The sequence below is a fragment of the Cydia splendana genome, chromosome Z, assembly GCF_910591565.1.
Source record: "Cydia splendana chromosome Z, ilCydSple1.2, whole genome shotgun sequence".
In the NCBI taxonomy this organism is placed as follows: Eukaryota; Metazoa; Arthropoda; class Insecta; order Lepidoptera; family Tortricidae; genus Cydia; species Cydia splendana.
Window position 1 is genome coordinate 17,377,518 of NC_085987.1, and position 14,759 is coordinate 17,392,276.

The 14,759-nt window shown below is 40.1% G+C and overlaps 3 protein-coding genes across 3 annotated transcripts in view; 1 reads left to right on the top strand and 2 right to left on the bottom strand.

The window, feature by feature from the left end:
• The window catches only part of LOC134804822 (uncharacterized), a 470,867-nt gene that overhangs the window by 63,868 nt on the left and 392,240 nt on the right, over positions 1-14,759 (bottom strand). The window lies entirely within an intron of this gene.
• Positions 1-14,759, bottom strand: part of LOC134804824 (heparan-sulfate 6-O-sulfotransferase 2) — a 104,467-nt gene that overhangs the window by 47,489 nt on the left and 42,219 nt on the right. The gene's annotated exons all lie outside the window — the stretch shown is intronic.
• Positions 1,233-5,101, top strand: LOC134804985 (uncharacterized). Its single transcript, XM_063778275.1, has 2 exons — positions 1,233-2,149; positions 4,945-5,101. Exons 1-2 carry the CDS (start codon positions 1,378-1,380, stop codon positions 4,956-4,958), a joined length of 786 nt encoding a protein of 261 aa, XP_063634345.1. The 5' UTR covers positions 1,233-1,377; the 3' UTR covers positions 4,959-5,101.

Genomic DNA, 14,759 nt, shown 5'->3' on the forward strand with positions numbered 1-14,759 from the left:
ACGTCCTTATTCTGACGACATCGGTATTCTGAATCGTCAGTTCCGGGATTTTTAGTTCGGCAATTAATATTGAAAAATATTTATTAGTAAATTCGAATTTTAATGAGTACTTAATGAAATTAAAAACCGGACAAGCGCGAGTCGGACTCGCCCACTGAGCCCACCGAGGGTTCCGTACTTTTTAGTATTTGTTGTTATAGCGGCAACAGAAATACATCATCTGTGAAAATTTCAACTGTCTAGCTATCACGGTTCGTGAGATACAGCCTGCTGACAGACGGACGGACGAACGGACGGACAGCGGAGTCTTACTAATAGGGTTCCGTTTTACCCTTTGGGTAGGGAACCCTAAAAATGGTAGGTAAGACGGTGAGGTCGGTGAGTGTACCTAAATAATTATTAATTATATGTATACAATATGAGTGTATACTTGACTGATTATGTTTTTGTAAAAATCGATTTCGACTGGCAAAACATATTAACCGGGCAACCGTAATTAGACCCCGCTGAATCCGAAATTGCCGGTTGATTGATCGAATTCTTGACTGGAAGTGAGATAGTTGATATTAAAGGTCCCTTTTTTTTAGTTTTTCGTAAATAACTCTTAAACGGTGGCGCATAGCAAAATTTTTCTTAAACATAAGTAATCTGCATAAAATTGCCTACAAGAAAGATTCCGTACAATTGTTCGCTAGGATCAATATTCAAAGAGATATTAAGGCGGGAAAGTTCATTATAATCAATTTTTGAAGGTCTCTTTTTTTAGTTTTTCGTAAATAACTCGTAAACGGTGGCCAATATAAAAAAAATGTTAAACGTTAATAATCGACACAACATTTTCAATAAAAAAAGATTTAGTACATTTTTAGCAGGGATCAATATTTAAAAAGATAATAAAGAGGGAAAGTTAATTATAATAAATTCTAAGGTTCCTTGTTTTTATTTTTTCGTTAGTAATTTGAAAAGTATGACTCATAGCAAAAACAAATTTTACACAAATAATAAACATAAAATTTCCTACAAGAAACATGTAGAACACTTTTCGCTAGGATCAATATTTAAAAAGACCAAGCATCCGGTAAGTCAATTATAATCAATTTTAAAGTCCCTTTTTAGTTTTTTGTAAATAACTCGTAAACGGTGTCCCATAGCACAATAGGTTTTTATGAATAAATAATCTCCATAAAATTTTCTGCAAAAAACATCTGTTATGTATGCACGTTTGCGTCTGTGTGTGTGGCTGCGCCCACCTTAACCGTTACCGTTAGCTACACAATAAACTAGTGCGAATAGAGCAGCCCGTGGTTTCACTCGTGTCCTCGTACTCATCACTGGCGACGAATCGGTTAAATTCCACGTGTTTCGCGATAAAATAAAATGTCTAGTGCTAATTTCGGTGTGTTGGATACCTTTGATCATAACGTTCAAAGTTGGAACAGCTACAAAGGCCGATTACAGCAGTATTTTATCGCAAATGATATAGATAATGCGAAAGATGCGACGGGAATAAAAAGACGGGCCATATTGCTAACAGCACTCAAGGAAGAAACGTACAAGCTTGCAGCTGATTTGGTCCTGCCAAAGCAACTGGACAGCGTGCCTTATGAAGATATTATAAAACTTCTGGACAACCATTTCACACCTAAGCGGGTTGGATTCGGCGAACGCCACAAATTCTACGCCGCGGTGCAGCAGGCCGGCGAGACTCATACACAATGGGCCGCTCGGCTGCGAGGACTCACCGCTTATTGTAGTTTCAGCAACGTGGAAGAGGCATTACGCGATCGGTTTATCATGGGTTTGCTTCCAGGCCTTGAAAAGGAAAAATTGTATGCGCAAAACATCTCCGTGCTGACGCTAGCGAAAGCGGTCGAGTTCGCCGAAAACATTCGCTGTGCGCGTGCCGGGGCCACCGCAGCTGGTATTACGCCTTCTTCGAGCGACGTTTACAAAATCGCGTCCAATAAACAGCAAAATAAGTCTGACGAGAAAGTGAAGTGTTCAAAATGCGGCTATACTAATCATAAAGTGTCGGAGTGTCGGTTCACTAATTACGTATGCAAAAAGTGCAAAGTGAAGGGTCATTTAGGTAGAATGTGCCCTAGTGTTAAATATTTGGATATTAATTACGATGGCGAGGACGACGACGGTAAGTTGTACAATATTCGTTCTCACAAGGGGAAACCCATGGTCGAAACGGTTTCTATTCTGGGCAAAGACATTCAATTTGAAGTGGATACCGGGGCTGCTGTTTCCGTGATATCTCCAAGTTTTTATAAAACGCATTTCAATAACATTCCATTGTCACCTGCAAAAAAAGGTCTGCATGGATATACCAGTTATAAATTAGCGTGCGCGGGTATGTTGCAGTTGCCAATCACGTATTCTGGTGCTACCCATACGTTGGATGTATATGTCGTATATGACGGTTCGGCCCCGATACTGGGCAGAGATTTTATTTCTAAATTTGAATTGGAATTAGCCCCCATCCATTGTAACAAAATTAATGCCGTTGAACAAAACTTCCCACAGCTGTTTTCGGACAACTTAGGGTGTTTTAATAAATATCGGGTTAAATTAACTTTAAAGGAAGGTTCTCAACCGATATTTTTTAAAGCACGCCCTGTAGCTTTCGCCTTACGGGATAAACTAAGTAAAGAAATCGATAGGTTGGTCGATTTAAAAGTCCTGGTTCCCGTAGAACATTCAGAGTACGCCTCTCCAGTTGTACCCGTACTAAAGCGTAATGGTTCCGTAAGATTGTGCGCGGATTACTCAGTTAGTATCAACAAGCAATTAGTCATTGAACATTATCCCTTACCGACTGCTAACGAGTTATTTGCTAAGTTACATGGAGGACAGAAGTTCTCTAAACTAGATTTATCCATGGCTTACAATCAGCTGATGTTATGCGAGGAATCTCAAAATTTAACCTGTATAAATACACATCGCGGATTATTTAAATATACTCGTTTAATTTTTGGGCTCAGTAGTGCTCCGGCAATTTTCCAACGCGCAATGGACGAACTGCTGGCCGGCATGGAGGGCGTGCTGTGCCTGCTGGACGACGTGCTGGTCACGGGTCGAGACGACCAGGAACATGTGGCCAGGTTAGTTAGTGTTTTACAGAGGTTACAGAACGCAGGCCTGACCTTACAAAAGGAAAAATGTGAATTTTTTAAGAGTGAAGTTAGTTACCTAGGTTATGTAATTAACAAAGACGGGTTGAAAAAATCTGCTGATAAAGTAAAAGCCATTGTTAACGCACCTGTACCTGATAGTGTCAATCAACTTCAATCCTTTTTAGGGTTGGTTAATTATTACAGAAATTTTGTTCCCAGTGCGTCCAGCATTTTGAGTCCCCTGTATGACCTGCTAAAGAAGGGAGTCAAATGGACTTGGACCACTATTCACGAAGAGGCTTTTAATAAAATAAAAACCTGCCTCGCGTCCGACCAAGTGCTAGCGCATTACAATCCTGAAGCCCAGTTGGTTTTGACAGCTGATGCGTCACCTCACGGACTAGGTTGTATTTTATCGCTAATTGAGTCGAACGGCCAGGAAAGACCAATTTCCTATGCGTCACGCACCCTGAATGCCGCTGAAAAGCGATATTCTCAAATTCAAAAGGAAGCCACTGCCCTCGTTTTCGCAGTACGTAGATTTCATCAGTATCTGTATGGTAGGTCCAAACCCTTCATATTACGAACCGATCACAAACCTTTAATCACGATATTTGGACCGCACCGGGGAATACCGGAAGTCTCCGCGAATCGCCTGCAGAGATATGCTATTTTTCTAAGTAGTTACAACTACAAAATAGAATTCGTTCGTAGTGCAGACAATAGCGCGGATTACTTGTCTCGGGCTTGCGCGCCAGAAGGGGAGGGGCAGGGGAGCGCGGGGGCAGCAAACTCGTGCTGCGAGCTCGGCGCCGCCGCCGCCTCCGCGGACACTAGCGAGCGCGCAGCATATGTGTGTTTCGTGGTAGAAGGTAGCTTGCCAGTAACATTACAAGAATTACGCGACGAAACACGCAAAGATGTAACCTTGAGTCAAGTAATTAAATATACGCAGGAAGGTTGGCCTAAGAAAATAGATAATTTAAAATTAAAGCCATTCCATTTATGTAGTACACAGCTGTCAGTGGAAAATGGATGCTTAATGCGGGGCCATAAGGTCGTGATTCCTGAGAACTTACGGTACAAAGTTTTATCAGAATTACACGCTTCTCATTTAGGGATAGTGAAAACTAAGGCGGAAGCCCGTTCGCGATTCTGGTTCCCAGGTATAGACGAAGCTATCGAAACGTTAATAGGTACTTGCGACATATGTATCCAACTACGGCCGGCACCAGCGCGCGCGCCACTAGCGCATTGGAAATTTCCGCCACAGGCATTTTTCCGTTTACATATTGATTTCTGTGGTCCAATAAATGGTCGGTCATACTTAGTGGTAGTTGACGCTTATACCAAGTGGGTGGAAGTATTTGACATGAATAATTCAACCACTTCCACCGCCGTTATAGAAAAGCTATACGAATACATGTCTAGATATGGCCTGCCTCACACTATTGTAAGTGACAATGGAACGGCTTTTTGTTCACAACAATTTGTTGATCTCTGTTCGTTAAACGGCATATCACATGTGATGTCACCCGCCTACCATGCACCTAGCAACGGGCAGGCGGAAAGTTACGTCAAAGTATGTAAAAGGGGATTAAAATCTTGTTTACTTTCGAGCACCAATATCAAAGAAAACAAAATTAAATTACTTAAATATATGTTCGATTATAGAAACTCCATACATTCGACCACAGGGTTCTCGCCTGCACAGCTTGTTTTTGGTCGAAAATTAAGATCTCGACTTGATTTATTAAATCCCGTTATCTTGCCGCCGTCGTCATCGTCTATCGCCTTATCTGATGTTGTTGCAAATAAACAGTCCTTGCAGAATAATAAACAAAACAGGAAAAGTAAACCAGTTTTTAAACAAGGCGATATAGTATTATATAAACAGTTTAAAGGCAATAATAAATGTGTTTGGGGTAAGGGGATAGTTATTAAGAAAATAGGACGAGTCTTATATAAAATAAAAGACATTTCTTCTACTTTAATGGTAAAAAGGCATACAAATCAACTTATGCCACTGAAAGGGACGATTACCAACTGGAATGAAAATGAGTATGACGACATACCTGTACCGCCTGTAACAATGTCGAGGGACGTCGATACACCGCCGCCAGCGCCGTCGCCTCCGCCGCCGCCAGCGCCGTCGCCGCCACTTCCGCCGGCCCAACCTTCGCCGCCTTCTCAGCGGACCCTGCCGCTGTCGCCTCCATCGACGAGTGAGATCCTAGATACTAGGCCGGTTTCTCCACCACTTGACGACGAACACGAGGCTCCATCTACGAGTACACCGTGTAACTCACCATCACCTCCGACGGCTCGTCAGACAGGAAGCCCGTCATATTTCTATGTGGGGGAGAAAAGGGACAATCGAAGACCAGATACTGTCGACCCAGCAGGGCATGAGCATCCGGCTCCACCGATTGCCGGTACCTCGGACGAGGATGAATTCCAAGAAGCGATCGAGGAACCTCGACCAGGCGAGCCTCATAGGGATCCACCACCAGTGGTGAACCCCAGAATAAGATTGCGTAACCGTCCCAAGGTCAATTATAAAATATAGGTCACTAGAATATTGTTATTTTCTAGTTTAGAGATAATATTTATACTAGGGGAAGGAAATGTTATGTATGCACGTTTGCGTCTGTGTGTGTGGCTGCGCCCACCTTAACCGTTACCGTTAGCTACACAATAAACTAGTGCGAATAGAGCAGCCCGTGGTTTCACTCGTGTCCTCGTACTCATCAACATCTGAACACTTTTCTCTAGGATCCATATTTAAAACGATATTAAAGGAAGAAAGTTAATCACATTCAGTTCACAAGTCGCTTTTTTTTCGTAAATAACTCGTAAACGGTTGCAACGGGGGCAGTTGTAAAAAATATTATACGTAAATATTGAACATAAAATTGTCCACAAAAAAGGTTTTGTACACTTTTTCGCTACGATCAATATTTAATGAAGTATTAAAGGGGGTAAGTTAATTATAATCAATTTCCAGGTCCCTATTTTAAGTTTTTCGTAAATGACTCGTAAACGGTGGCCCATAGCAAAATAGGTTCTTAATGTTAACTAACCCCCCTTGGCTAAAAAGTGGCCTCCATGTTTAAAATTCATTTGTTTACGTAAGATGTCCGTCTTTGGGTCACGAATTTACATGTGTGTACCAAATTTCAACTTAATTGGTCCAGTACTTTTGAAGAAAATGGGCTGTGACAGACCGACAGACAGACAGACAGTCGCAAGAGTGATCCTATAAGGGTTCCGTTTTTTCCTTTTGAGGTACGGGACCCTAAAAACTAAAAAAAGTGACATGTGAATTGATTGTAATGAACTTTCTTCCTTTAATATCGTTTTAAATATTGATCCTAGAGAAAAGTGTTCAGATGTTTTTTGCAGGAAATTTTATGTAGATTATTTATTCATAAAACCTATTTTGCTATGGGACACCGTTTACGAGTTATTTACAAAAAACTAAAAAGGGACTTTAAAATTGATTGTAATTAACTTACCGGCTGCTTTGTCTTTTTAAATATTGATCCTAGCGAAAAGTGTTCTATATGTTTCTTGTAGGAAATTTTATGTTTATTATTTATGTGTGATCAACAGGGTAAAGACCGGTAGTGATCACCGAATCGTAAGAGGCACACTGAATATCAATATTAAACTTGAAAGGTCCAGCCTGATGATGTCTACGCTCCGACCTACTCGAGCCCATGTTCAAAACCCCGAAAGCTTTCAACTCGAGCTCTCGCTTTGCTTGCCTAGAGAACTTGGCTTCAGTGGACGAAATCAACGACGGGCTAGTGGAAACTGTCCACACAGTAGGGTCTAAGTTTTTTAGACCCCGCCGTAAAGATAGACCTCAGAAATTGACCGAGCAAACCTTAAACCTCATGGCTGAACGACGCTCGCTACAGTTGCAGTCTCCCGATGACGCGGAGTCATATAGGCAGCTCAATAGACGTATATCTAAGTCCTTGCGACATGATCTGCGTCTCTTTAATACTAACCGTATTAAAGAGACTATTGAGCGAAACCAAGGCTCCAAAGTGTTCGCAAAGGACAAAGCAACGCAAGCAAAGCAAGGGTCTATTGGGCAAAGCCAGCTGACAAAGCTGAAACGGGAAGATGGCAGCATAGCGTCGAGCAAAGCGGAGGTTTTAGGTGAGATCGAGAGGTTCTATGGACAGTTATACACTTCGATCGCAAAGCCCGTTGACAGCTTGGTAGGAGGTCCAAGAGCCAAGCTGTCCCGACATTATACCGAAGATATCCCGGACATCAGTCTGTACGAGATTAGGATGGCCCTGAAGCAGCTTAAGAACAACAAGGCGCCGGGCAAAGACGAAATCACTTCAGAGCTTCTGAGAGCGGGTGGAACACCGGTACTTAAAGTCCTCCAGAAGCTCTTTAATTCCGCCTTGTCCGAGGGCATAACGCCTGAAACATGGAATAGAGGCGAGGTGGTGTTGTTCTTCAAAAAAGGTGATAACAACCTATTGAAGAACTACAGACCCATCACGCTTCTGAGCCATGTCTATAAGCTGTTTTCAAGGGTCATCACGAACTGTCTCGAACACAGACTTGATGACTTCCAGCCTCCCGAACAAGCCGGTTTCCGAAAAGGCTATAGTACCATAGACCACATCCATACGCTGCTGCAAGTTATACAGAAGACCGAAGAGTATAACTTGCCATTATGCTTAGCGTTTGTGGACTATGAGAAAGCCTTCGATTCGGTGGAAACATGGGCGGTGCTTGTCTCTTCAGCGATGCCATATTGACTATCGGTACATCGAAGTGTTGAAGTGTTTGTATAATAACGCCACCATGTCGGTCCGAGTACAGGAGCAGAGCACGAGGGCGATTCCATTGCAAAGAGGCGTAAGGCAGGGAGACGTTATCTCTCCGAAACTGTTTACTGCCGTAATGGAAGACGCCTTCAAGCTCCTGGAATGGGAAGGACTTGGCATCAACATCAACGGCGAATACATCACTCACCTTCGGTTTGCCGACGATATCGTAGTCATGGCAAAGTCGATGGAGGAACTCAGCATGATGCTCGATGACCTCAACCGAGTTTCACAACGGGTGGGCTTGAAAATGAACATGGACAAGACGAAACTTATGTCAAATGCCAATGTTGTGCCCATCCCAGTCTCTGTTGGGAACTCGGTACTCGAAGTTGTTGACTCGTACATCTACCTAGGACAAGTAGTCCAATTAGGTAGGTCCAACTTCGAGAAAGAGGTCAACCGCCGAATCCAACTCGGTTGGGCAGCGTTCGGGAAACTACGTAATGTCTTTTCGTCCGACATACCTCAGTGCCTCAAGACGAAAGTCTTTAATCAATGTGTGTTACCAGTGATGACTTACGGCTCCGAAACGTGGTCTTTCACTACCGGCCTCATCTCAAAACTCAAAGTCGCTCAACGAGCTATGGAGAGGGCTATGCTCGGAGTTTCTCTACGTGATCGAATCAGAAATTAAGAGATCCGTAGACGAACTAAAGTCACCGACATAGCCCACCGGATTAGCAAGCTGAAGTGGCAATGGGCAGGCCACATTGCACGCAGAGAAGATGGCCGATGGGGTCGAAATGTGCTCGAGTAGAGACCACGGACTAGCAAGCGCAGCGTAGGACGTCCACCCACAAGATGGACAGACGATCTTGTTAAGGTCGCCGGAAGACGCTGCATGCGGGTCGCTTCCAACCGGCACGTATGGAGGTCCAAGGGGGAGGCCTATGTTCAGCAGTGGACGGCTTATGGCTGAGATGATGATGATGATGATGATTTATGTGTAAGATTTGTTTTTGCTATGAGTCATACTTTTCAAATTATTAACGAAAAAATAAAAACAAGGAACCTTAGAATTTATTATAATTAACTTTCCCTCTTTATTATCTTTTTAAATATTGATCCCTGCTAAAAATGTACTGAATCTTTTTTATTGAAATTTTTGTGTAGATTATTAGTTCATTTTTTTTATATTGGCCACCGTTTACGAGTTATTTACGAAAAACTAAAAAAAGGGACCTTTAATATCACATATCTCACTTCCAGTCAAGAATTCGATCAAGCAACCGGATTCGGATTCAGCGGGGTCTAATTAGGTTAAAAAACCCGGTTGCCAAAAAGTAATATGTTTTGCCAGTAGAAATCGATTTTTACAAAAATGTGACCAGTCTAAATAATTCAATTTGATTAATTTTATAGCCTTTTAAAATATGTTTACACAATTTATCAATCGTGACTGAATTCCGGATTGGTTAGATGGGTGTGTGCCTTTGCTGCCCAACTTGTTATAAAATGACAATATGACGGACGAATGTTTGAAATGTCACCGTATTTAAGAATTATTTTGCTTTTCTTCGTAAGTATGTTGAAAAACATTGTGTGTATAACATATTTGCATATTTATACTGTGATTACCCATTTTATGAAACGTCCGCTAAACTAGCACAGGTCCGACGCTGACAGTGGTCACGGGCGTACTGGCGTGAGGAATAGGCGCAAGGTATTGCCGCGTAGGGTGTAATTTAGTAGGCGAAATGTTGAATTCATCAAATGATGAATGAAAAAATTAACGTATCGATAAAAGGACAAGCAATAATGAAGATTTACTTAAAAGCTATCGACTGAAGTAAGTTTCATATACATTTTCGTCCTAGTACTTCTAACATAAGGAAATAAAGACAGTGTTAGGCATGTTTTCAACTTAAGATTCTATCGAGAAAATAATGAGCCGTCGTGTTTCTGACAAGCAATAACGTAGTTCAAGGACTTATACATACTAGAAAATAATGCATGAAATCCTTGTAAAAGTCTGTAAATATGGTGGTGGTAATCAAAGAAACTTAATTGCTAAATTGGAAATCAAAATAACTAAAATGGGCCAGAATCACCAATTTTAAACTACTACGTTTAGTGCTCATCGATGTTAGTGTCGTAAGCGCCATCGACAATAAGGTCCCTTTTCATAGATAATACCACATATTATACATATAACATAAATCGATTCGACTGAATTTTCATTTTTTCTGGAACGACTTTATCGTAGTTCGTTTTTAGAGCATTAGAAGAATTGCGCAAAATTAAATAAAGAAGATTCTTATTCCGTATAAAGTGGGAAATAACAATAAAATAGTAATCTCAACTAACTATTCGTACAAGTGCCTGATTTAGAAAGTCACGCTTTCTTCTGCTTTCGGCTTAATCCTAAAACAAAGAATCCTATAAAAGTGACTTAAGTATAGTCAATGTAACTTTTAACAAAAATAAGATAGGTACATTCATATTAAGACAAAGAAATAAGCGCTGAAAGGTATTCAATTGATATGAAATATAAGTACCATTTACATTATTTAGACAGCTGACATCTGATTAAATTTGTAAGGTTACAACATACATAATAACTAATTAATAAGTCGGATATAATGAAACGAATGAGTAGTGTTAGCATTTTATTAATTGGCGTCGCAGTGATATATTGACGACTTTGAGTAAATTACCAGTTCCCAATGAGCCGTGGGAACTCATTGCGTCGGCGCGCGCCGGCAGATGCGTGCCGATCGCATCTGGAACCCAGAACAACTTCATTTTTAACTAGGGACCGGTTAACTCTGTCGTTATAACCCTGAGATCGAGAACCATAAAAAATTGAATATTACTTGTGTTTCAGTGTCGTTCTTAACAATATGCTACAGATTTCAGACGCCAAATATACAAACAGATGCACTAGGGTTTCGCTCCGTAGATATAAATATACAAGACTGATAAATTGAAATGCTTGCCAAGGTTAGACTTTCATGAATTATGGTCAGGGTCAGGTCCGGCGTTGATTGGGCTATTTGTCGGCGCCAGCGGGAAATGAAAACGCGAGCGCAGGCTTGATTAGCTTTATTGCATTGGTACACGACAAGTTTATAGAAAACTACGGGTCCACTACCCTTGGACCCTTCTCATTTACCGACTCTCTTGTACGATGTACCTTACCTACCTATTTGATGTAGGATGCCTATATTTTCATCAAAGAATAAAGCAGATAAGTATAAGAACATATATACTCATAATGATACTAATAGATAATAAAAATAAACATAAGTACATATGTGTTCATTCTTCAGATTGGTTTAGTGCAGAGTATTCCTTTATCTATACGTATAGATGTAACTATATTAGTAAAACACTTATTCGAGCTCGGGCATGAATTAGGTAACATAATTGAACAAGCGGCACATTATTGTTAACAAACTCTAGTAATTCCGCAGGAGACATCGAGTCTCGCTATCAAAAGCATAGGCAAGTAATAGCGAAGCTGATACATCGTGGCAGTAAAACAAAAAAAAGTGATTTACATTGTATATAATGAGATACAATGGCGCGGCGGCGCGGCACGGGCGACGCGCACATTCGTACAATAGCAGCCATCCCCTTAAGTACGGTCACGCTTTCATGCCGACGCGAATTTTCCGGACCTGCCGTAATAAGCATCCTCGCAAACAAAGACTTCTTCCGTTCGGAACAACCGGAAACATTACCCGAAATCATTTTAAGTGGCAGATATTTATCAATTGTGAGCGGGTAAAATAAAAATATAGGGAAGTAGGTAATATTTTAGTGATGAACATTTTCTTCAGCCGCTACAATATACCTAACGATAAACGTCCCAACAAACAAAATATCCTTATACAATTAAATCTATAAGGGCTAAATACTCATAGTTGTTTTAAAATAGCATTCATTATGTCAAGGTACCTTTTAACGGCTCGTTATAAGAAGATTTGGCTAATATTACCATTATTCTTATAATTTGGCCATGACCACGTTAATAAATCCAATTAATATGGCTACAATAAGGGTTCCAAATGTTTTGTTCTTATAGAGGCACATTATAAGAAGATTTGGCTAATATTACCTTTATTCTTATAATTTGGCCATGTACACGTTAATAAGCCCAATTAATATGGCTACAATAAGGGTTCAAAATGTTTTGTCCTTATAGAGTCTGGTTACATTGCTTTTTAGCTGTATAATATTCAAAGCAGTGTAAAGGCTTTTAATGTGGCCAATTATTCTTATAAAAGTAATGCACAAGATAACTATGATGCTTTTTTACTCACAGGAGCATGTTATTAGATGTCTATCCAGCAAACAAGTTAGAGCATTTTATATGGTACTTACAAGAATTAAAGCAATCCATATTCATTTATATAATAATTATAAAGGCATTATTCTCTAAAGTGTTGTATTAAAAGGTTTTACATAACTAGATTCGCCACTACGAAATGAACAATCTGATACCAAATTATCAGCCAGTGGTTCCGTAGAGGATCATGTAAATCCCTAAGAAAAAACATTTATTGCAGAGTCATAAACGCACAGTTATAATTCCCAAAGACTTTTTAAGTTCCGTTTTGCCGTTATGAGTTTTACTCCCTTAAATCTGACGATAACAACACGAATATAAGGGCTATTGCCCTTTTTAATGCTCTCTATATGATTCTTATAAGTATATTAGCTTTTTAAGAGCAATTTCCTTGCCATTATAAGTTTAACTTCCTTGTTGCGTGTAATAATAAAGCACGTACACGATAGGGATTGCAGAACCGGTACTGTTTAAAAGAACCGGGATTTTCGGTACCGGGCAAAAATTGAACCGGGATTTCCCGGTATTTTCGGGACTGCCTTAAAAAATCAGTTTTTACCTCAATTTTCGGTTAATAAAATCTAAAACGATCATGAATCTTTCTCTAAACATTAGTACAGTATAAAAAGTACCATAGTGAAGGTATACACACTTCTTTTTAACGATAATATTTGCTGATAATATCAGCATTTATATGCTGATGACCTACAACTTTACACCCAGTCGAGGCTTGAGGACGTGGACGAGGCTATCTCGAGATTGAATGATGACCTCAATCGCATCTCATCTTGGTCCAAAGACTTCGGAATCGCTGTGAATCCATCCAAATGTCAGGCTATCATTATCGGGAATCCACGCCTGGTATTAAATATGGATTTCACGTCTGTTGCACCGATGCTCTACGAAAACATTGTCATCCCTTTTTCCACCAAAGTTAAAAACTTAGGATTTGTTGACCATGTATCTACATGTTAGCTTGACTGGTGAATGAATAGAGTTAGACCAAGAAAATTCTTCCATGATTTTGATAGCATACGCAGTGCAACTATTAGTGCAAATGTTATTTATACGTCATAATTTCATAGAAGTTTTGACGTTTAAAATAACACTTGCACTGCGTGTGTTATCAAAATCGTTGCAGAATTATCTTGGTTTAACTCTAGTAATTTTCTTAAAAAACTGCTTAAGTAACATCAATTTAAAGGACATTGGGTGTTGACAGCGCCATAATATGTGTGTAAAAGCAGTTTTATGCCATTTTTTCAACGATTTTAACAAGTCTACAAAAGTTTCGGTTTCGGTTTCGGTTTCGGCCGAAACTAGAGCCAAAGCCGAACATTCGGTTTCGGTTTCGGCGAAAAAACATGTTTCGGTCGGACACTAATTACTACATGGTGCTGCTGGCGCCATCGATTGGCGCGCTCCGCAAACTTGTCTACATATGCGAGTCCTATGCTTCCTCACACGGTTTGATTTACAATGGTAAAAAGAGCGAGGTAATGGTTTTTAAGGCCGGTAGCAAATGTCCCTCACATGTGCCCCCAGTTCGACTAAATGGGATCGCTCTCGAGAGAGTCAGTAGGTTTAAATACTTAGGGCATATTGTTACCGACGACTTAAAGGACGATGAGGATATTGAGAGAGAGCGGAGAGCGTTATGTGTAAGGGCGAATATGCTGGCCCGAAGGTTTGCTAGATGTTCAAAAGCGGTAAAAATAACTCTGTTTAAGGCATTTTGTTCATCCTTTTACACAGGTAGCCTTTGGGTCAGCTATACCCAGAAAGCCTATAATGCTCTGCGAGTGGTGTACAACAACGCCTTTAGAGTGCTGGTTGGGCTGCCTAGGTTCTGCAGCGCTTCCGCCATGTTTGCGGAGGCTCGAACTGATGCGTTTGCAGCAATCATGCGCAAGAAAGCGGCCTCATTACTGCGTAGAACCAGGGATAGCACAAACAGCACTCTAAGGATGATTGCTGATCACGTTTGTTGTCCCATAATGATAAATTAAATTAAATTAATTAAGTCTAATATAACTTTTAAGTATTAATATAGTTTTTAAGCCTTATAATATGTAATACTAACACAATGGGATCTCTGTTATCTTGAATTAAATAAATAATTGAAATTGAAAAATTAACTATGATATGGACTGCCTCTGCTTACTATATAATATAATTTGGTTTATCCTAAATTACATTTGATATTTTTACTATATTTGTTGAAAAACATCTGGAAAAACTGAATTGTGGATCAGGTATATCATCATTTATTATAAATGTGTAAGCTGTTTCGTAAAAGTTACGTTTCGTGAAAATGTATAAAAATTTTAATTAATCATTTTCAAAATGTGTGGCAGGGATGTTTTACCTACATACATATAATAATCAAGAAGTTGTTGCAGCCAGAATTAAGACTTAACCAAGGAGAGGGCATGGCACTGTAATATTTTAATTCAATTTAAAATGTCATTCTCATTA